This window comes from Puma concolor, chromosome B2 (assembly GCF_028749965.1).
Source record: "Puma concolor isolate L17-30 chromosome B2, mPumCon1.1.hap2, whole genome shotgun sequence".
NCBI classification, from domain to species: domain Eukaryota; kingdom Metazoa; phylum Chordata; class Mammalia; order Carnivora; family Felidae; genus Puma; species Puma concolor.
This window is the reverse complement of record NC_141671.1, coordinates 81,266,408-81,290,415: the sequence shown is the minus strand read 5'-3', so window position 1 is coordinate 81,290,415 and position 24,008 is coordinate 81,266,408. Positions and strand designations below refer to the sequence as shown.

At 41.6% G+C, this 24,008-nt stretch overlaps 1 protein-coding gene and 1 long non-coding RNA gene across 7 annotated transcripts in view; one reads left to right on the top strand and one right to left on the bottom strand.

Annotated features, from left to right (window-relative positions):
• Positions 1-17,765, bottom strand: part of LOC147581076 (uncharacterized) — a 46,828-nt gene extending 29,063 nt beyond the window's left edge. For 2 of the 5 annotated variants that reach the window (XR_015251379.1, XR_015251380.1), the window contains exons 1-3: positions 17,190-17,765; positions 16,224-16,344; positions 3,460-4,131 (exon numbers count right to left, since the gene is read on the bottom strand). This is a non-coding gene — a long non-coding RNA (uncharacterized LOC147581076). Of the gene's footprint in view, positions 1-296; positions 3,368-3,459; positions 4,132-16,223; positions 16,345-17,189 lie in introns of those variants that run through there. The other 3 variants (XR_015251381.1, XR_015251383.1, XR_015251382.1) reach the window with 3 other exon arrangements.
• Positions 17,640-24,008, top strand: part of RNGTT (RNA guanylyltransferase and 5'-phosphatase) — a 314,047-nt gene continuing 307,678 nt past the window's right edge. For both annotated transcript variants that reach the window (XM_025925311.2, XM_086707399.1), the window contains exon 1: positions 17,640-17,770. In XM_025925311.2, the coding sequence (XP_025781096.1) occupies positions 17,707-17,770 (64 nt within the window). In that variant the 5' untranslated portion in view covers positions 17,640-17,706. The remainder of the gene's footprint in view (positions 17,771-24,008) is intronic.

Sequence of the window (24,008 nt, the reverse complement as noted above, 5' to 3'; positions counted from 1 at the left end):
AGAGAGGGAGAAAGAGAATCCCAAGCAGGCTCTGTGCTGTCAGCACAAAGCCCGACATGGGGCTCAAACCCACAAACCATGAGATCATGACCTGAGCTGAAGTCAGACGCTTAACTGAGTGAGCCACCCAGGCACCCCTGTTCAATGTGCACATTGAACATTCACCAAGATATATTTTATGTTACTGGGCCATACATATAACTGAAAGATAATATGATTTACAAGAAAATAAAAATATAAAATACTTAGGAATAAATCAATTTAACAAAAAATGTGCAAACCCTGTACAGTAAAACTATGAAATATTATAGGGATAAATGTCTAAATAAATGGAGTGGTTAATTGTTCATGAATTGGAAGCCTCCATAGTTGTATTATGCCTACCCTCTGTAAATTGATCTATAGAGTTACAGCCATCCAGTCAAAATTCAAGCAGGATAATTTTAAAAGAAATTTACAAGCTGGTAGTAAAGTTTATGTGAAATTGCAAAGGATACAGAACAGCTAAAATGATCTTGAAAAAGGACAATGTCGGAAGACTTTACTACCTGATTTCAAGATTACTAAGAAGCTCTACAGTCATCAAGACAGTGTAATATTGGTGTAAATAGATCAATGGAACACAATAGAATCCAGAAATAGACTCACACATATACAATTAACTGATTTTCAACAAAGGTGCCAGGGAAACTCAATGGGGAAAATGACAGTCATGTCAACAAATGTGACTGGAACAACTAGGGATGTATATCAAACAACTAGGAATGTATGTGAAAAAATTGTCAGGGGCTCCTGGGTGGCTCAGTTGGTTTAGTGTCTGATTTTGGCTCAGGTCATGATCTCACAGGTTTGTAAGTTTAAGCCCCGCATTGGGCTCTGTGCTGACAGCTCAGAGCTGAGCCTGTTTCAGATTCTATGTCTTCCTCTCTCTTTGCCCCTCCCCTACTTGTGCTCCATCTCTGTCTCTGTCTCTCTCTCTCTCTCTCTCTCTCAAAAATAAATAAACATTAAAAAAGTTTTTAAAAAAGAAAAAATTGTCACTGTATGTTATACTCATAGTATATACTGATGACAAATTACAATTTTGAGTCTATATTATCCATACCCTGGGAAATAAATTATGCGTGTTAACTCCTATATGAGCTCTCTCAAGCCTCAGGAGTACTATTTATTAAATAAAGCTTATTAAAGGGCTGCAATTACATTGAGGATATGAAGGCATCATTTAGAAAATAGTTGGAATCATTAAATAATAGTTTATTTTCTGGGGAATATAAAAATGACTATTTTTTAGAGCGGATTTAGTCCCTCCCTTTATATCCATAGCAGAAGAAATGTCTATTTTCATTTATGACCAGCGATACATATTGGTAAGATGCCTAGCTGGGGATGGAGAGGCAGGTGCAAAGTGAAATGTCATGAGCCAGAAGCTGTATAGCTTGAAAGAGTTAATAGATCTATAATTGATTTATTCCTAAGGCTTCTTGAAGATACTGGAAAAATCAAGTTCACTGTGTGTCCTGCATGCAGATGGAGACCAGCAGAGGTTAATTAAAAACAGAAGTTCCTGCCCTAACAAACTAAAATGTAAATGTAATTAGATTTTGAAAAGTTTTTCCTACTATGTGCTAGGTTTTGAGAGGAGGTTTCTCAAGGACAAAAGACCAGGCTGCTATATGTATAGTTCTAACTCCCCGATCCAGGAGGCTTTGTAATAGGGTAAGGTTTGATATTCTCCAAGGATTTCCTGAATCCAAAATGGCTATTGATTCTAAAGAGTCAAGTTGCAGCTGGACTAGCAGTGCAGTTTCTTTCTTATCATTCCAATAATCCAAGAGAGTCTCTCAAAAGCTTGAATAAAAATAGTCCCACCACAGAGCGCAAGCGGCACAGGAGCAGAAAGAGAGGCTCTAGGCTCTGAGCTGTCAGCACAGAGCCTGATGCGGGGCTCAAACTCACCAACTGTGAGATCATGACCTGAGCTGAAGTTGGACTCTTAACCCACTGAGCCATCCAGGTGCCCCTTCTTCTTTTTATCGACTGTGCAGGCAAGGACACTTCCATTACTATAATGTTACTTGAAATGTTCAAGTTACAGGAGGGTTGATTCGATTACATTTCTGTTGAGTTAAATAACAGGCCTGAGGATACACTTTGAACACTGTCACTGCAGGTTACTTTCTAAGCCCTGCTAATGTTACAAATCATCTCTTAGGAAGGATTACTTTTGCAAGTGGGTCATCTCAACAATTTTGTGTTTATTCTTAGTTGGCTATTTATGGAGCAAGTACCCAGGGCCAGGCTAAGTGCTTTACTTATTACTATCTAATGTGATCTTCATGACATCCTCTCAAACAGATACTTTCATTTCCCCATTTTACATTTAACTTAGTTTAGGACAGAGAGTTAGATGGTGATAGAGATAAACCTCAAACACAGACCTGAGTCCACAATAACAAGCTCTTACAACTATTCCATATTCCCTTACTGAGCTCAGAGGGTGACGTAGTCCTGATCTTACCCCAGATCCCAGGCACCTTGCTGAAACTCCCTGTGTGTTTACTGATTGCCAGGGCTGGGCAGAAAAACTGTCTAGGCAGGGCAGGGTGAGATAATGCAAAATGCAAGAAATTGCTTGCCTTTGGCAAGTTCTTAAGATCTAGTTAGGCAGTTGTTTTCAACTTAAGATGCATAGGTAGGGGCCAAGGGTAGGCTGTCCCAAGCGTAGGCCATTATGGCATGAAGATCATTTTGAGTTAAAAAGCAATCGAAATCCAACAGGTTTAGGGAAAGTTCTTTACCTCCCCCCTCAACTGCCTAAATAGCATTTAGATAGAGGATCTGCTCCAAGAAGAGAGCTATCACCATAAAGAACTACCTTACACTAGGAACTAGATATGGTAGACAGGGAGGAATCCAGCAAGGCCTGTTTGATCAAAGTCCTCTGTGTCCCCTTGTTTTTGAGTGGCCCAGCAAACATTTGTTTACCAAACATGCACTCCTTTTCATTTTCCTGTGAATTGCATTTTTTCCTTTTGAAATCCCAGACGTCTACTCCCTTCTCCTTAATTCAGAATGACATATATACCTTATTTCCATGTCTGAGTGGATTCCCCCTAGGAATGCTATTAAATTTTATTTTCTCCTGTTAATCTGTCTCGTGTCAATTTGATTCTTAGTCCAGCTATAAAGACCTTGAAGGGGACAGGACATTCTTGCTCCCTGACACACACTAGAATAATCTATGGAGCTTTAATAAAGACTGATGACAGAAATTCTGATTTAATTGGTCCAGGGTGAAGCCTGGGCATCAAGATTTTTAATACTCCCCAGGTGATTCCAATGTGCAGCTAAGGTTGGCAATCACCTAGTTTGAATGAAAAAAAACCATAAAATAACATTAAAAAAACCCGCTATAATGTACAAAATGATATACTCTTAAATGTATTTATTCCTTACCTCTTTCCACAAAGGATAGGGCTTGGCCAAAAAATTATTCAATACAGAATGAATTCCACTGAGGGGCATGGAGTTCGAAGCACTTGTCAAAAGGGCACAGATGGGCTGGGACTCACAAGGTCAGTGTAGAAATAATTCAGGTATATTTTCTCTCTCTGGTTTGGTCTGCAAGGCAGCAGTGGCAGATTTTAGGAGAAGTGGTTCTTAGAAGACAGCGAGTGGTCCATGTACAGTTTCCAGGTGGGTGATTGGGCCAAAAACTGTTTCCCAGCAGCTGATTGGTCTGGAAGCTGTTTCCAGGCTGTCTAGCTGGTAGATTGCCTTGTCTCCAAGGGTTATTCAATCTGCAAAGTGGTAACAAGTCTCAGAAGCTTGTGTGGAATGATAATTTTTCCCCATTACAGAAGCTTATTGAAGAAGTATTTTAAGGATGACTCATAGGCACGTTGTATATTTTTTAGATTCAACTTTGCCAGGGGTTATGAATTGCTTGTAAGGCAGAAGGTTCCTTAATGATTTTTTCCCAAGTTGAGGAGTGGTTGGAACCATTCCATGAAAAATTTCCAGCTGTTAAAAGGGTAGCATTAAACTATTCAGTGCAGTTCAACTGTTGGACTAGTTCCTGTCTTTTCTTTCTCTTTCTCAAGAGCAGATGAGGTTGCTCTCAGTTTGCTGTCAGGAGGAAAAACAGATAAAGAAATGATGGTGGAATAATAGTGAAAGAAATCTGAGGAAAAGGGTAAAATCACTAAATTCCATAATCTTAATATTTAATGCTTTTCATTTTTGCATATTTTAAATCTAACCGAAAGTCAATATTATTTGGATGATAGGGCACCTGGGTGGCTCAGTTGGTTAAACCTCTGGTTGTTGATTTCGGCTCAGATCACAGTTGGTGAGATAGAGCCCTGAGTCAGGCTCTGTTCTGACAGTGCAGTGTCTGCTTAGGACTCTCTCTCTCTCTCTCTCTCTTTGCCCCTTCCATGCTTACTCTCTCTGTCTTAAAATAAATAAATAAATAAATATTTTAAAAATATTTGGATGATGACATATGTAAAATTTAAGGTTTGACTGTCTCACCATATATATATTTTTTAATTTTTTCTTTTTACGTTTATTTATTTTTGGGACAGAGAGAGACAGAGCATGAACGGGGGAGGGTCAGAGAGAGAGGGAGACACAGAATCTGAAACAGGCTCCAGGCTCTGAGCTGTCAGCACAGAGCCCGATGTGGGGCTCGAACTCACGGACTGCGAGATCGTGACCTGAGCCGAAGTCGATGCTTAACCGACTGAGCCACCCAGGCGCCCCTCACCATATATTTTTAAAGTTTTTATTTAAATTCCAGTTAGTTAACATACAGTGTAATATTACTTTCAGGTGTATTATATAGTGATTCAACACTTCCATATATCACCTGGTGCTCATCACAGCAAGTGCACGCCTTAATCCCCATCACCTATTTAACTCATCCCCCCCACCCACCTCCCTTCTGGTAACCATCAATTTGTTCTGTATAGTTATGTCTCACCATATGTTTGAAACGATGCTCTCAATTTCTTTATTGTTTTTCTTTTAGAAAGACAGAGAGGGAGCACAAGTAGGGGAGAGGGGAAGGAGAGAAAGAGAGAATTTCAAGCAGACTCCACACTCAGTGCAGAGCCCCACTCAGGGCTCAACCCAACCCTGGGATCATGATCTGAGCTGAAATCAAGAGTCAGACACTCAAACGACTGAGCCACCCAGGAGCCCCTCAGTTTCTTTATCTTATGGTGGCTCACCAAGTTCCTTTGAAAGTATGATGGCATAACATGATTTATGAGCAAATGGTATATTTTTAGCTTTAGAATCAATGACTATTTTTAAATGGCACACACCACATAACATTTGTTTTAATTATCTAATTTCAAAAATGACAACAATAATCAGCATTTATGGAGAGGCCACATTGTGGCAGGCCCTGTTCTAGGACTTGAGATATGGTTGGCAAGAAAACGGACAAAATCCTCTTTCCCTAGCAGGGAAAGATAGGCATAACAGCCCTAGATGACCCAGAATGCTTCTGAGCTGCATGTGCTTCACACATATTAGCTCATTTCACTCTCTTAACAATCCTGTGAAGGAGTTGCTGACATCGTCTCTATTTCCTAGGGGAGGAAAGCAGTGAGCAGAGAGGTTCAGAGACTTGCTGAAGGACATAAAGTTAGTGACCATGAGAGCTGGGATTTGTGGCTCCAAGGGCAGCATGCTTAACTGTAATGCTATTCTGTCTCTCCATAATTAGCTCATTTCTACTTATTCTGTTGATGCAAGTAAGCAAAAGTCTTCCTTTTCCTTTCTCAAATATTTTAAATTTTTACTTCAAATATTTAGTATTTCTCCACAAGGTATTGGATAGGTGTTATTGCTGACACTTTCCAATTACAAGAGACTCACTGTGTGTGCCTGGTACTTTAGTAACCCAAGAAAAAGAAGAAGAAATCTTTGCTTTGGTGGACTTGCAGAGATGTTGCCTCAAAATAAAATGACAGTTAGATGATACCTACAACCTCAAATTAGAAAGTGACCCAAGGAAGCAGTTCCCAACCTTCTGTGCACATTAGAATCACCTACAAGAGTTTTAAAATAGGACATCTGGGTCCCATTTCCAGGGATTCTTTTTTTTTTTTTTTAAGTTTATTTATTTTGAGAGAGAGAGAGAGAGAGAGAGAGAGAGAGCGAGCATGTGCACAAGCTGGGGAGGGGCAGAGAGACAGGGAGAGAGAGAATCCCAAGCAGGCTCCCTGCTGTCAGTGCAGAGCTCGGTGGGGGCTTGATCTCACAAATGGTGAGATCATGACCTGAGCTGTAATCAAGAGTTGGACACTTAACTGACTGAGCCACTCACGCGCCCCCCACTTCCAAGGATTCCAACTCAATTGGTCTGGAGTGGGTTAAGGCATCAATATTTGCTAATATGGTAATCTGACAAAGTTATTGAATATTTAGAATCCAGACACTTAAAATCACAGTCTTTTTTTTTTTTTTCCATAGTCATTGGTAAAACCACAATTTTGAATCAGATTGATCTGGATCAAATACCATGCCTGCCACTCATTAGCTGTGTGGTTATGGGTTATGTTTCTGTGTGGGAGGAAAAATTCCCCTCTCCTTTCTTAGGTTCTGGAGGTGGGCCTAAGAACTAAACTGATACAAGACTGGTTCATAGGAGAAAAGTGGACAGATTTTATTACATTTTTGCATGTGTGTGAGAGCTTTCACAAGAAAATGAAGACTGGAAGAAGTGACCAGAACAGGAAGCATTTATACCTTTTAGACAAAGATACCATAAATTTGTGACGAAATGATACGACAAAGGGGTTCAGTGAAGGGCAGTAAATTGTGGAAAAGTGGCTAGGAGATAAATGAAAAGGAAGCCAGTGGAAGAAAGGGGCTATTAGTAAGTTTGTTTGTACAGACCCATTTCTGTGTCAATTCCCAGTCTTCTGGTAATAAGGATGTTTTTCTCTTCCTGGTACAGGGAGGGTACTTTTCTCATGGGAAATTTTATGGTTTTGTTTTTAGGTAGAAAAGGGTAATCAGAAAGACCCTCCTGCATCTGCTGTTTCTGAAATACCTTCAGCTCCAAATAATCAATAGCCCCAAGCAATGTAATTTGGATGGCACGTCCTGAACTCTTTCATTTCTCAATCTGAGCTTCTCTTTTCTCATCTGTAAAATGGAAATAATTATTTACTTCTTAAGTGTTGTTGTAAGAATTAAAGAATATGTGTGAAAATAACTTTCACAGTCCTGGTTCAAAGTGTGTTTAAATAATGGTTACTTTTATCCATTCATGAGTTAATTCACTCAGCAAATACCTGCTGTATTTCCAGCCATCATTCTAGGTTCTGAGGCTACTGCATTGAGTAAAACTGACTAGGGTCTTGCCTTCAAAGTGCTACTTTGGATTTTTTTTTTTTTTAGCATGAATAAAACGTTAAATCTCATGGTACTTCTATTGTATTTTATTTTTTTAAGATATCTTTTTATTTTTAAGTAATTTCTACGCTCAACATGGGCCATGAACTTACAACCCTGTAATCTCATGGTACTTCTATTACTCTATCCTGTACTCTATCCTGTACCTGGGATCCTATCCTTCCCTGTCCTCAGAGGGCACACTCCATCAGTTGTCCCCTCATCTCTCTCTCCACTGGCTTTTTGTCATATTCATTGAATTGTAATTCACTGAAGTGTAATCATCTTTTTTTATATTAAAAAAAAAATCTCTGAATCAAACCCTTTGGCTTCAAGTTTGGCTTCCAACAGTTACTGCCTTAGCTCCTTGCTCCTTTTGCTTCACAGGCAAGTATAGGTATTGCCTGCACTCACTGTCTCCACTCTGTCCACTTTATCACTTCTCATTCACACTGCAGAATACCGTAATCGGGCTTCTGTCTCCATTACTCTCTATATATTACTCTCAATGGGGTCACTCCCTTCTTAAAACCATTCAATGAAGGGCACCTGGGTGGATCAGTCAGTTAAGTGTTTGACTTTGATTTCAGCTCAGGTCATGATGTCACGGTTTGTGGGTTTGAGCCCCACATCGGGTTTGGGGAGGGGCAGAGAGACAGAGGGGAACAGAAGATCCGTGCACGCGTGCTCTCTCTCTCTCTCTCTCTCTCACTCTCTCTTTCAAAAATAAACATTAAAAAAACAACAACCATTCAATGACTCCATATTTACCTTGGGATCACCTCCAAACTCTGAAGTGGCATTTGGTCATTTTCCAGCCTTCCTCTCCCTATTCCCTCTTCTATCTGCACTCGCCTCCCCTACCTGCTGCCCAAGCCTCACACACCCCACAGAGTTGCTTGGGTTTCCTCACAGCATGTACTTGCACCTCTAGGCAGTGGTACTCTAGAGCTGATTTGTACCTGCTTGTGAAGTACTTACTTCTTCCCAAACCCATGTTTAGGGATGTCATGTTGGGAGCTTAAAGTCTGCCTTGGTGGGAGTATTGATATCAAGGACATTGGCAAGATCTACAAATTAGGGCGTGCTTGCCTATCCCCAGAGAGATGGCTGTTAAATATTTACCACACACCATTGCTTTTAGACCTTTGCACATATGGTCCCCCAGACCCCCAGCTCAGCTCAGCTTATGTGACTTCCTCTTGGAAGCTTCCCCTGACTCTTCAAGATTGGGACAGATATCCCTCTCTGTGATTTGTGGAAGGGTGGGCAGCCCCCCACAGCGCCCCCCTGTGGCGCTTATGCTGACTTTTTCCATACCCTGTGCTGGCCAAGTAAAGTCATTGAGGTCAGGGCCTTGCTGTGTTCATTTGTCACTGTTCTCCTTGGATAGTACGTGACATATAGCAAGGTGCTACATCATATTTTTAAATGAATCGATACATGAGTAACGGAAATAATAAGTCCTCCCTACTAAATAATAAGCTTTTTATGGTTCAATGATGGGTCTTCATCTTTGTAATCTCTGGATTTCCTCACATAGTCAGCATTCAGTAGAAATATGAATTGAAAAGAGTAGACTTAAAGTATACTTTTTCTGAGCCTAAAACTAGGGCCCAATGGAAGATAACCATTATGAGCTTGGGTGGCTCAGTCAGTTAGGTGTCCAACTCTTGATTTCGGCTCTGCATGATCTCACAATCTGTGAGATGAAGCCCCGCATCGGGCTCTGTGCTGACAATGAGGACCCTGCTCGGACCCTCTCTCTTTCTCTCTCTCTCTTCCCCTCCCCTGCTTGCATGCTTGTGTTCTCTCTCTCTCAAAATAATAAGTAAACTTAAAAGAAAAAAAAAAAAAGACAAACATTCAATAAGTGAGTCAATGACCTTTGAGGTTAGCATTCTGTGGAATCCAAACCTGGCGTTTTGAAATACATCACCAGAAACTTCAGATGTTCCCTAGCCATCAACCTGCCTCAGTGTACTACTCATTCGTTCATTTCTCCTAATAAGGTGATCCCAAGCTTATGCCACGTCTTTCTCTCTTCTTCCTTTATCTATAGCACAGCCACACTCCTTGCTCATAGATGTATATGCATGTTGAACCATGAGGTAGGGTAGGGAAGTGGTGCGGTGCGGTGAAAGGCGCTTGGCAGTTGGAGTCAGGAGACACTGGCTATGTCTGTCATAACCTTTCTGGAGACTTTGTCTCTTCATCTGTGATGGGGAAAATATCTTCCCTATCTAATTCACCAAGGTTTGGTAGGGTCAAATGAGTTAATGTAGGCGAAAATGTTTTTTATAAATTTGGGGCATCTGGGTGACTCAGTAGGTTAAGCATCTGACTTCAGCTCACGTCATGATCTCGTGGTTTGTGGGTTCGATCCCCACATCTGGCTCTGTGCTGTCAGTTCAGAGCCTGAAGCCTGCTTCGGATTCTGTGTCCCCCTCTCTCTCTGCCCCATCCCTGCTCATGTTCTCTCTCTCTGTGTCTCAAAAATTAAAAATTAAAAAATAATTAAAAAATAATAAAGCTGCCATCTTATTAAAAAAAAAAAAAATACAGAATCTCAGCCCTGCCCCAGACCTCATGAATCAGAGCCTACATTTTAAAGAGATCCCAAGGGATTGAGTGCATTTAAGTTTAAGGCACTTTGCCTTAGGGACCATCTAATAATTTTCAAGTGTGAAAACAACAAATCAGGTCTTGAAGGGTGATTTCCCCTTTTCAAAGCCTAATATGCATGGGTGGCAGAGCTTGGATTACGAACAAAGGTCTCCTGACTGCTGGCAGGTTCCAGCATGGCACAGCACCTCGCAGCCTAGGTCTTTAGCTTCCAAGCTGTGAGGCTTTGGGCAAGTTACTGAACCTCTCTGAACCTGTTTCCTCATCTATAAACTGGAGATGATAGCAATGTCTACCTTATGGAACTGTGAGGATTGACACAAATTGGAGAATCTGAACATTTTGTGCAAGGTAAAGCATAATTCATACATAAAATTTTATTATTCTTAAATGGAAAGTCAGACAACGTTCTGCATAATTCAAAGTAGAAGTAAGTTTTTTTTTTATGGCACACAGAAACAGATAGCTATTTATATCTCTGAACACCATCATGACTTGACAGTAATGTTTAGAAAGCAGTTACTTATTTTTCCTTCTAATCTTTTATATTTTCCATTGAAGAAAGTTGTGTAAACTGCACAGCAGAGGCACTCTGCTAGTCACTGTTATTCAATCACTTGTAGGTTAGACTGACCTGTTATTCTGAATTTGGTGAACCAGGGCCAAATTCAACCTTTGGAGCAGGCACACACATAATGTAATTGAAGAACCTGACTCACTGACCTACTTTCTTGGTCAATGAAACAGTAGAAGGCTTGATTACCTGGTTTTTAGCTCCATCTAGTGGCCATACACAGTTTAATTTTTGGTTGTAGAGAAATGGGGAATTCTAGTTCCTTTTTTTTTAACTCAAATATGTCCAACTTATCATCATGCAGAAGAAATGATCCAATATACAATTTTTAATGCTTGTTATATTTGAAATAATAGACTTAGGATTCTTGGAGCTAGTGAGAAAGTTGGAGACCTTCCTATGTAGAACAGGAAGACTGGAATCATCTTTGATGCTTCTCTCATGAGATATGTCCATTCTGTCATTGAACCAAAAAAGTTAATTTCTCAAAACATTATCCAGTCACATGTACTTATTTAATCCTTGCTGGGGGACTGTCTGCTTAGTGAAGGAAAGTATTGGATATTTCTCCAGACTCTAGATTTTGGTTACTGGGCCCTGATCTCTTGTAGTGCCACGGAGAGAAATAGCTACAGGTGCATTCAGAAAGAAAAGGCCTGTGCAATAGGGCTTCCAGCCTCACAAAAGATGCCCTTTCTCCCATAGTACGGTCAACGATCAGTAGAGAGCTGAAGGAGTCATGTCAAGTGTCAGTGCAGGAAGCCAACCTTGCCTGGGGATATATTGTCTGAGCCCCCGGGACGAAGATGTAATTCTAGGCATAGAAGTGGGGGAAACCCCCCCCCCCCCCCAAATGCCAGTGCTAACATTTCCTGCTGAAGAATACCTCTTTGGAAGAAAGATTATTTTGAACTGGTTATTATTTTTTTTTTTTAATTTTTTTTTCAACGTTTATTTATTTTGGGGACAGAGAGAGACAGAGCATGAACGGGGGAGGGGCAGAGAGAGAGGGAGACACAGAATCGGAAACAGGCTCCAGGCTCTGAGCCATCAGCCCAGAGCCCGACGCGGGGCTCGAACTCACGGAGCGCGAGATCGTGACCTGGCTGAAGTCGGACGCTTAACCGACTGCGCCACCCAGGCGCCCCTGAACTGGTTATTTTTGAGCAACAGCAGACACAGAAGAAATTCTGAAAAGAGTGGAAGTTACTGTTGTGTAAGGGAATTTCACCATTTATAGGGGAAAGGAAACCCCCATTCGTGAGCATGTGTCCCTTTTGGTACCCGGAAGAGAAAGATGACTCTAAAATTATAAGAAACTTATCAACAGAGAAAGCGCCACTTAAATCTGCATAACAAAGTTTACATTTTACTCTGCTTTCCCTGGTCACTCCACATAAATGCACACCACCCCCCCCCTCCCCAACATCTTTCATTTGTCTTTACTTGAAGACAAGGTGGTGTCTTGGGCCTTCTGGTGGGAAGTGTTACTAAGTGTCCCTGAGTATCTCCCATCTATACCTGATGTATACATATTAATAAACTTTGTTTTTCTTGTTAATCTCTCTTATTACAGGAGATAATGGCTAAAAACTCAGAAGAGTAGAGGAAATATTATTTTTCCTCCCCCACACTACCTATTTAGTAGGAAGGGATTCAGAATTAAGATTAGGTTGATTAATAGAAAATAGAGATGTAATATTCTTGCACAAACGTGTGGGTGGGGAATCAGATCTCTCTATGTAGAAGCCTGTTCAGGGTTGGGCATGTATTTGCACCCCTGGAACTGGAGTCGTCATATTGAGTCCTTGTTTGGGAATTGATGTTGAATGAATTAAACAAGGAGGCCATTAGACTGAAGTGGCTCTAATGTCATGGCAGGCTACGTAAGCAAACCAAAATCTAAGCCTGTAAGTGCCTCCAGGTTATGAAATCAAAATGCTAAGGACAACTAATCCCAAACAGCCAACTAGGCTTTAAGGTATAGCCAAATATAATTTATTTTCTTTGCTTCTACACCTTCTCTGTATAAGTCTTTCCCCTGGCTCCTGTCCCCATAGTGATTCAAACCATTTCCAGTTTAGCAAGCCCCAATTCAAAATGATTTTTGCTCAAATGAACTCTTTTTTTAAAGCTTATTTATTTGAGAGAGAGAGAGAGAGAGAGAGAGAGAGAGAGAGAGAGAGAGAGAGAGAGAGAGAAAGGATCTCAAGCAGGATCCAAGCTGTCAGCACAGAGCCTGACTTGGGTCTCGATCTCATGAACCATGAGATTATGATCTGAGCCGAAATCAAGAGTCAGATGCTTAACTGACTGAGCCACCCAGGTGCCCCTTCTCTTAACATTTTTAATATGCCTCAGTTTATCTTTTAACAATGTGTAGACATGAAATTGGGCTTTAGAAGTCTCGGATCACTGAGAAAATACCTGGAGCCTCTGGGGAGAGTAAGTTTGAAAGCACGGACTACAGACTTGAAACTCTTCAAGCAGGTGTAGCACTGTTGGTGGAAAGTGGGAAGAGATGGTGATTTTGAGTTTGCTCATATATTTCATTCTCTGCAGCTGCTAGCAATATACAAAACCAGGGAGGGGCATGGAAGGTGATTTTTAAGGTCTCTGTCTCAGTTTCTGACTTTCTAAAAAACTGCATGATACTCTTAAAAAGGAAGACATTTTCAGGGAGCAAGAATTCTTGTCCCCTTCAAGGTCCTTCTAGCTAGATTAACAATCAAATTGACATGAGACAGATAAGCAGGAGAAAATAAAATTTAATAGTGTCCGTACAGGGAATCCTCAAAGACATGGAAATTCCAAAGACCGTCAAGCAAAATGAGGTCATCCCCAACTAAAGAGAAGGGGTAGGGGTCTGGGACTTCAAAGAAAAGGAATGCACACCATGGGGCAATAAGACGAAGAGATGTTTGGTAATTAGATGTTTGCCTTGCAATAGAGATGGGTCACTCAGATAAGGTTTATCCTTATTCTGGGAAAGACCCCCCAATTTAGATTCTTCCATGCAGTTAAGGAAGAGACAAAAGTTTCTCTTGAATCCACAAGGTCTCAATTGCCTTCAGCTCAGAATAATCTTCATGCCAAAGTGACCTATCTTGGAGTGGCCTGCCCTCAGCCCCTGTAACATACAGCAGTCAAATTCCTGGGTTCAGAAAAGCTTGTTTCTGCAAGCCTGGACATGCTTCCAGAGGTAAGGGTGGGTGTTATGGGTTGAATTGTCTCAAAAGATACATTGAACTTCTAAACTCTGGTACTTGTGAACGTGACCTTGTTTGGAAATAGGGTTTTTGTAGATGGAATCAAGCTAAAATGAAGTTTTACTAGAATAGGTTAGGCCCTACTACAATATGACTGGGGTCATTTGAAGAGGGAAATTAGGACCTAGCCACACAGAGAGAAGAGAACGTCATCTTTTTTTTTTTTTTTTTAATGTCTATTTATTTTTGAGACAGAGAGACAGAGCATGAACAGGGGAGGGTCAGAGAGAGAGGATGACACAGAATCCAAATCAGGCTCCAGGCTCTGAGCTGTCAGCATAGAGCCCGATGCGGGGCTTGAACTCACGGACCATGATATCATGACCTGAGTCGAAGTCGGACGCTTAACCGACTGAGCCACCCGGGCGCCCCAGGAGAACGTCATCTTGACGACAGACACAGGGGGGTGTTGGCCATGTGAAGACAGAAGCAGAGGTTGGAACCAAGGAATGACTGGGGCTACCAGAGGCTGGAAGAGGCAGGGAAGGATACTTCTCCAGAGGCTTTGGAAAAAGGGTGGCCCTGTTAGCCTTGATTTTAAACACCTTGATTTTTGAACGTCTAGCCTCCAGTACTGTGAGAGAATCAATTCCTGTTGTTTTAAGCCCCCCAGTTTGTGATGCTTTGTCAGTGGAAGAGTCCTCTGTTGGAAGATGAACCTCTGGGTCTAAGGGCATTTTCTGGGGATGGAATCCCACCTCAGGAACAGGGATGGTAAATCCCTGGGCAGTGAGGACTATGGAGATGCTGGCAGATACTTGAATTAATGCTTGCCACCTGAAGAAATACCTAATACTGCCTTTGAAGATCTCAGTGCTCTTACAGCAAACAGTGATTTAGTACTAATGGCTGAATGTCTGAGTTCTTTAGAACAGACTTTTGGGCACTAAAACCCTAAGAGTGTGCCAGGTAAATTTCCCTTTAAAAGGGATTGGGAAAAGTTGTCTGCATTTACACTAAGGTTAGGGACTTTGGTCCAGAGGACACTGGCTTCAAGAGCTTTAGATCCAGAAAGCATGGGTTGCAACAAGGGCAGATCCACGTTTTTAGGGTCCTTGTATCAGTTTCCTGGAGCTGTTACAAAAGAGTACCCAAAGCTGAGTGGCTTAAAACAACAGATGATTGCCGCACAGTTTTGGAGGCTAGAAGTCTGAAACCGAGTTGTAGGCAGGGTCATGCCCTCTCTGACAGCCCCAGAAGAGAATCTTTCCTTGCCTCTAGCTTTTGGTATGTGCTGGCCATCTTTGGTATTCCTTGGCTTATAGATGCATTCCTCTAGTCACATGGCTGTCTTCTCCCTGTGTCTTCACATCATCTTCCCCTCTGTGTAAGCCTGTCTTCAAGTCCAGATTTCTCCTTATCCTAAGATGCCAGTCCCACTGAATTAGGGCCCACTCTAATGACCAAATTTTAACTTGGTTACCTCTGTAAAGATCCTATGTCCAAATAAGTTCAAATTCTGAGGGACTAAGGGTTAGGACTTCAACATATCTATTTGCTTGCCCACAATTAAACTAATAACAGGCCTGAACTTAAAGTTGAAAACATAAAATTACTAATACCTTATTAGGCTTGGAGGGAGATTGTGCAAATAAGAAGCTCCACAGTACATCCTCTTTTGGCTTACAACATTAGAGTAGCTGTTGGCAGCTATGAATCTGACTGCAAAGAAGTCGCGTTGTACCCACTCCTATCAACTTACCTGGGCCTGTGCAGGCAAGCAAGAGAGGGAGAGGCTACTTATTGTTCTGCTTCTGAACTTATGCCCTCGAGGAAGATGTGAAGCTTAGAGGGGAGAAACTGGCTGTGAAAAGTGTGGGTCTGTTGTCTGAAGATCGCTCTTTTTTGTACATGACCCTAAATGCCAGTCAGTGACTTCATTTGGTGCTCAGCAGTGGAACAGAGTTTTGAGTTTGTTTTCCTTGGCCCCATATCCTGAGCTTAGAACCTCAACCTCTATGTGAGATGTGACTCATGTTCCTTCTTTGCTCCAAGCTTAGCCCACCATGATCTCCTTCTGAATTTCTTCTATGTACTGTAGCTGGTAAAGTACAGGCAGGAGGTGGAGGTGGTGGTGGGGGGGGGGGGTGGTCACCAGAATGAGGAAGGAAGCCGAGCATACGTGATACCAACTTAGTCCCTGCCAGCGAGGGAAAATGGGAATTGATAAAAAAAAAAAAAAAAAAAAAACCCAAAAACCAAAAACCAAGAACACACAAAACAACGACTATCACTCGTTGACATTTTGCCAACTTCTGGGAAGCCAGATAGGAGCACCCTTACACACATGTCAGAATAAACCGAAAAGTGAGATATTCTCCCAAGATTAGGCTCACCTTTTCCATCCGTAGAGATTTGGAGGATCAAACACTTCACCACTCTGGGCATGGTATGCAGAGAATTGGGCATTATTTAGGCCGACTTCTGGTATGTAAGGAAACTGGATCTTATCTTGTCCTGTCAGAAGAGGTGTGATACACTCACAAAAAGGTCAGTAGTTGTAAGGTGGCCCTTACAGTGTTTCAAGGTAGACCAGGAGTGTTACCTAACTCAGGCTCTCAGAGAGATAGCCATTGGCCCCTCTTTCTTTATGGGGGAATTCTGAATCTTACTAAGAGAGTCCAGGCATTCAGGGGCTGAGCTGCCTCCCAAATTTCCCACTGACTTTTTAAAATATACCCCCCACCCGACCTCACAACCTTGCAGTTCAAATATAGCATTGTTTAAAACCAAACTGCTACATTATAATTAATTTCCCCTTATCCAGCTTTACGTTTAATACTTTACTCTGGTAACTACAGGTCTTATTACAGGACCGAGTTTATAAAATGCTTCCAATCACCCCTGCTTAACTCGAAGGGAAAGAGACCGTTTGTTTGGTAAGGCAAGGAACACCGCCAGTTAGTGGGTATTCCGGCCGGCACTTCCTGCCTTTGACAATTATACACAAGGTAGTAACTTTGAGACATGGCCCCCATCGAATGGAAGGGACTCCCAAATACGCGGAAACTTTTCTTCAGAAATGTAAACAAAACTCTCGAAAAATGCTTTGGGATTAATTTTAGATACTTCATGGACCCTTAGAAGTACACCTCCCCAAATTCTTCTTTTCTGGCATTCCAATTTCTCGCCCTTATAATTTCTCTAAGGCTTGTTCCCCTGAACCGCATCAGGGAGAACTTCCCAAATTCCAGATCAAACCCAGATCCCGCCAGGACGTCAAGCTTGGCAGAATAAAGGGCGATCAGGCTTTAGATCTGTAACAGTGGTGGGAAGGACCCTTTTACCAGTAAAATACATGCCTTTGGGGAAGCTGCGGATCAGTCTACGCGTGAAAGAGGCTTGGCTTCCCTACATTTTCGGGGAGGTATAGGCTGTCTAGGTGGGAAAAAATACGTGTCATTCTGCAGGGACCTGCACAATGCCACCTGCGCTTGCGCAAAGCTGCCCAAAGAGCGCGCCGGAATCTCGGCGGGGCGGGGCGACGTCAGACGCGTCCCTTCCATTCGCCAAGGCTTTAACTCTTTCCCGTCCCTCTACGGAACTTCTCGGTCTTCCCCTCTGACCTCGGAAAGAAGTGGGTGGGGCCTTTGGGGGCGGAAGTAGCGCTGCATTGTGGGCTCGCTTAGAGCGGTGGAGTTGATCCTGAATGAAAGTGGCGCGCCGCCGCTGACGTTTCCCGGGTAGAAGCTGCTGGGATTTGGACCCCGGCCGGGATCCGGGTGCCTCGGACACCTAGTGCAGACCCGATCGCAAGGAGGCGGTGGCGTTGGCGCGGCGAACGTTGGTGGAGGGGGTGGCTCTGCACGGCCCCGAGACATGGCTCATAACAAGATCCCGCCGCGGTGGCTGAACTGTCCGCGGCGCGGCCAGCCTGTGGCAGGTAACCCGGACTGGGAGGGGGAGTGTTCGAATCCCTGCTTACCGGTTGACCCAGGGTTGGGCCGTCTGAGGGGCGCAGCTTTCGGTGGTTCTGTGATTGTTTGTGGTGTTTCAGGACCGAGATGTGCTCTGTCCGATGAAGCTTCGTGGTTGAGTGTTAGGGAAAATGGATTGGAGGGGGGTGGGTCGGTGGGTGGGGGCAAGTGTCACTCACCAGTGAGGCTAACTATTTTATTGCGAACGGGAAGGTAGACCGGAGGTTTGTGTGGCAGGAGCAGAGGACCCAAGAACACAGTGAGCCTTACTTTGAAGCTTAGTCAGAAGTTTGTGAACTGTCCAGTGTTCTCGGGAGGAGAAAGGACAAGTGTCAGTCTTGAGGTGGAGGGCCGAAGAGGAGGGGAAGTTTCCCAGTGGTGAAATGGATCGACCGTGAGACTAGAGTTTGTTTTTTTTTAATGTGAAAATTTGCCTCTTTATTGAGTTTGACGCACAGTAAGCCTTAAATTTAAAGTGCAGTTTGGTAAATATTGACCACACACGTGCACACACTTCACTGAAACACTCATGAAACCATCACCACAATGGAGATAGTGAAGATAACCATCACTTCTCAAAGTTTCCCCTTGCCCCTTGGTAATCCCTTCCTCCTCAGGCAACTTCCTATATACTTTCTGTCACTATAGATTAGTTTGTATTTTCTATAATTTTTAAAAAGAAATGGAAACATATAATATGTACACTTTTTTGAGGGGGAGGTCTCGGTTCTTTCAGCATTATTTTGAGATTTATCCGTGTTTTTGTATGTATATGTGTTCATCCCTTATTGCTGAGTATTCATTGTTATGGATATATCACATTTGTTTATCCATTCACTTGCTGATCCGTCATTTGGGTTGTTTCCAGTTTTTGGCTATTACAAATTAACTTGTATGGTTATTTGTCTGGACATAGGCTTTCATTTCTCTGTGTAAATTTCTGGGACAGGAATGGATCATATGGTAGGTGTATGTTTAACCTTTTAAAAAGATGCCAAAGTCTTAACATTCCAAAGTCATAACATACATTCCCACCATCCATGTATGAGAGGTCTCTGCTCCACATCCTCTCCAACACTTGGTATGACCAATCTTTTTAATTTTACCGACTGTAGGTATTTAGTAATATTGTGGTTTGATGTTGAGTTTCTTGGCAATTCACATATCTTTTGTGAAATGTCCAAATCTCGTACTGATTTTTTAATTGGGTTTTTATCTTATTGTTGAGCTGTAAATACAAGCCCTTTGTTGGATGTATGCTTAAATTTTTTTCCCTCCCATCTGTGGCTTGCCTTTTCATTTTCTTAACAATGTCTTTTGAAGAGTGAAAGATTTATTTTATTTTATTTTATTTTATTTATTTTATTATTTTTTTTGCAAGAGTGAGAGATTTAAATTTTAACTATTACTGCTTATTCTAGAAGGTATTTTGCAACAAAAATTAAAAGGTTTTGTAGTAAACCATGATTGCTTTTTTTTTTTCTTTTACGTTTATTTATTTTTGAGACAGAGACAGAGCATGAACAGGGGAGGGGCAGAGAGGGAGACACAGAATCTGAAACAGGCTCCAGGCTCTGAGCTGTCAGCACAGAGCCTGATGTGGGGCTTGAACCCATGAACTGTGAGATCATGACCTGAACCAAAGTCGGACGTTTAACCGACTGAGCCACCCAGGCGCCCCCATGATTGCTTATTATGTACATATGTATAGTATATCTGACTAGTTATTTAACATTGTTGGAAGAGATTCTGTTGTCACTTTTTATTCAGGTTCTCCTGAATTTGTCAGCGTTTCTTTACATTTTATGTAAAATCTTGTCAGTAAAGCCATATCCACTGTGGACAAGTGATATTGAAAGATCACCTAAGCAAGTCTTAGAATGAGGAAATGTTTTTCTTTTAAAAATTTTTTTTTAGCGTTTATTTATTGAGATTCAGAGAGACAGAGCATGAGCAGGGGAGAGGCAGACAGAGGGGGAGACACAGAATCCCAAGCAGGGTCTCGCTCTCAGCTGTCAGCACAGAGCCCAACGTGGGGCTCGAACTTAGAACCACGAGATCATGACCTGAGCTGAAGTCGGACGCTTAACTGACTGAGCCACCCAGGTTCCCCTTTTTCTTTATGCTCTAACCATTTTTACGTGTATTTGCACTTGAAATGAAAACAGTTTGTATTTTATAATCATTGTACTTATTCAAATGAATTGATCACAATTCTTTATATTTTTCTTCGTAGGTCTTAAATCTTCAGTCGTTTTGACTTTTTTCCCATTACCATCTCTAACTTAGTAGTGAATTCTTTCTGTTTTACATGTGGTTTTCTCTGTGGAGCTATGAAGAAACCTCTAAACTTAGATGCCTGGCTTCTTTTCTAGTTTGGAGCATGTTTCCTGGATTCTTTTGTTAGAGTTATCTCCTGCACTGATTTGTGAGAAAAACAAAATCATAAAGAAGTCCTTGCCAAAGTGATTTTTAAAATTTGGAATTAGAAAAACGGTTTAATACCAGAATTCTAATGTAATCTGGAGGCTGGCAGTGACAGAGATCAGAATACTGACTTACTGTTAGATTAATGGAAGGAATGTGACACTGACTGGAGGTAGTAGCAGCAGGCAAGGCGCTAACTCAGGCAGCTTTATGCCTCTCTGAGAAATAGAGTTGTGTGCCTTTATTTCTCCCTCTACTGGGAACGAAGGGCCAGGAATAAAGCTTTTCTTTATTATTGTGTTGGAATATCTTGGCTTCCAAAAATTAGATTCTTAATTATTGTGGCTTGGTGAGATACTAAGCTCACCTATCTGATTAATTGTCCTTGGACAGAACCCCAGGCCTCTTGACAATCAAATTGGGTCTTTACTAATAGTAATCAATGCTGCTTTGGTTTGTGATGCTTATTAGAAAGTAAAGTGAATACAATGTACAATTCTTGGTAAGTTTCTCCAAAGTTCCCTCAAAGTTCTGTCTGTATATCCTAGAAGTGTTTATTTTGGAAATGCAAGGTTAGCGATATTTTATAACAGGTAGAGCGAGAAATACTAGCTATATTCTTGTAGTCTTCAGTGAAAAATAAGGAATAATTCACATTCCATTTTCTGCCTCATATTTTCTTCCTCTTATTTTTTTTCTGATTATAAACATAATCCATGCTTATTGGATAATTCTTTGGTTTTTGGCATATTAGGAAGATGTGTTATGGCTGCTTAAATTTTCTCACTGTAGACATTAGATGCATCTCATTGGTGTTAGATGTTAATGATTTTCCTGATTTAGAAGTTGGTACTAATTATATATAATCTGTTTCACTATGAAGTCACCTTCTTTAATTAAACCAGACTTCCAATGAGAGAGAGCTCCAGAAGATAGGGCCAAGTTTTATTTCTGAAGAATCCTTTTTTTCCACCTGGTTAGTGATAGATTTCAGGTGAACGCTTTGAAGAATGCAAAATTCTCATTTCTTATAGGTAGATCATTCAACATAAAATAATCTTGTACTTGGGGCGCCTGGCTGTCTCAGTTGGAAGAGCACATGACTCTTGATCTTGGGGTTGTGAGTCCAAGCCTCATGTTGGGTATAGAGATTACTTAAAATAAGTAAAACTTAAAAAAAATTACTTGGTACTTACTTGAACTTCCTATGTGAAGAACCCACCAGGAACTAACTGTGGGAATGTAATATGAAACAGTCTAGTGATAGGGATGGTGGCTTTGGAGTCATGTTACTTAGCAAATATTTGAGAGGCTACTTTCTGCTAGTCCTTGGGGCTAGGGAGATGATTTAGACATAGTCCCTTACCTTAAAGAGTACATAATCTCATGGGAATAGAAAAATCATTTTAAGATAGTTATGTTGTAACAAGTACAATCACAACTGTTATAGAATATAATGGAATATCAGAGGTGATAAGCCTAATTCTTTATTTGAGGTTGGGGAAGAGGTGATGAGGAAGAAGAAGGGGATTATGGAAGGCTTCCTGGAGGAGGTGATTCATGAATTATCTTGAATAAATAGAAGTTTGCTAGATGGATAATTGTGGGGTATTTTTTTTTTTTTTTGGAAAGGCTTTAGGATAGGATGATGATAGGAGAGATCTCAGACTGAAAGTGAAGATATGAGGTTGGAGAGTATGAGCCAGATCATACATACTGGCAAACTATTGCAGTTTTTAAAGCACTGGAATGAGGTGATTTTTTTTTCAAGTAAGCTCCATGCCAATGTGAGCCTTGAACTCATAACCCCAAGATAGGAGTCACGTGCTCTGTGGACTGAGCCAGGCAGGCGCCCTAAAAAGCTTGCTTTGGGGGTGCCTGGGTGGCTCAGTTGGTTAAGTGTCTGACTCTTGATTTCAGCTCAGGTTATGATCTCATGGTTTGTGGGTTTGAGTGCCGCTGTCAGCATAGAGCCCGCTTGGGATTCTCTCTCTCTCTCTCTCTCTCTCTCTCTCTCTCTCTCTCTCTCTCTCTCTGTCTCTCCCCCAATCACACTCTCTCTTTCTGTCAAAATAAATAAATAAACTAATAAAAAAAAACTTGTCAAAACTAAAAAAAAAAAAAAAAAGCTTGCTTTGAATAGGGACACCTTGGTGGCTCAGTCCGTAGAGTATGTGACTCTTGATCTCCGGGTCGTGAGTTTGAGCCCCACATTGGGTGTAGAGTTTACTTGGAAAAAAAAATTTACTTTGATTGCTCTATGTTTAATGAAGTGAAAGAGATAAAAATGGAAGTAGGGAGACTAGTTAGGAATTTGTTGTGATAGTCCAGGTGAAAGACAATGGTGATGGTTTAAAAGTAGAGTTGAAGAGTGGTAGGCTGATTTGAGAGATGTTAAAGAGGGAAAATGGACAGAACTTGGATATAGAATGAGGGAAAGAGTTAAAAATGAGTCCTAAGTTCCTGGCTTATGCAGTAGGATGATAGGTATCATTAGGGCTTATTGGGGAGAAGTGGGTTGGAAGAGGTATTCTTTTTAGAAAAAAAATTTTTTTAAAATGTTTATTTATTTTTGAGAGAGACAGAGACAGAATGCAAGTGGGTTAGGGGCAGAAAGAGATGGAGACACAGAAGCAGAAGCCGACTCCAGGCACTGAGCTGTCAGCACAGAGCCCGACGCGGGGCTCGAACTCACGAGCTGTGAGATCACGACCTGAGCCGAAGTCAGACGGTCAACCGACTGAGCCACCCAGGTGCCCCTGGAAGAGGTATTCTTAAGGTGCTGATTACTCAGGAAGAGATGTTGAGTATACAGTTGGATATATAGTTTGGAATTCAAACAAGTTTGAGTTGGAGATACACATTTAACAATCATCAAATAAAGACAGTATTTAAAGACATGGTAGTTGATTAATCAGAATAAGTAATGCTAGTTTCTTTAGCCGACAACTTCCCAAATTCAGGGGTTTCAATCAAAACATGTTTATTTCTCATTCATATCTCAATGCATTGTCTGTCAGCTTAGCTTTTGTAGGTAATTCTCCATGTGGTGAACCTCTGGGCTCTTTACATCTTGTGCTGCCATCCTTTTAAATGTGCGACCTCTAAGGTTGTCATAGAAGGGGAAGAGCAGGAATGAGTGATCTCTCGGGGGGTTTTGTGGCCAGCCTTGGTAGTATGTTTAATCCCTGCTGATATCCCACTAGCTAGAATCCAGTCACATGGCCCTAACCTAACGACAAGAGAAGCTGAGAAATGTAGTCTTTCCATGTGCCCTGGAAGAGGAAAATAAAAAATTTGGTCAACAGATAGCATTGTTTCTGCCATGGCAGTGGATAAGACCTTCTAGAGAGAATAGAGAAAATGGAGAAGGTCTAGGACAGAATCCACAGAAATCCAGAATTTTGAAGTCTGGTAGAGGAAAAAAGAGAGAATGTAGGAATTGAGAAGGAGTAGCCAGAAATTGGGGATGGTGTAATCCAACCATGGATTGCCATGGAAGCCAAGAGAATTTTTTGAGAAGGAAGGAGTTGTCAAATATATGAGATGCTGCTGAGATGCTAAGATACTGGAAAAGTTGGTAACAACATGGAGGGGAGGAAGAGTTGATTCATGGTCCTTGGGGAGGGAACACAGAAGGGAATCCAGAGCAGAGGGGAGGGGATTGCCTTTAATGGGGGAAGGATGGGAGATGAAAGAGAAGATGAATTGAGATACAGAAAGGTTTGTAGATTAACCGCAAAGGTGAGACAAGTTTTTGTCTGATGGTGGAGAGGC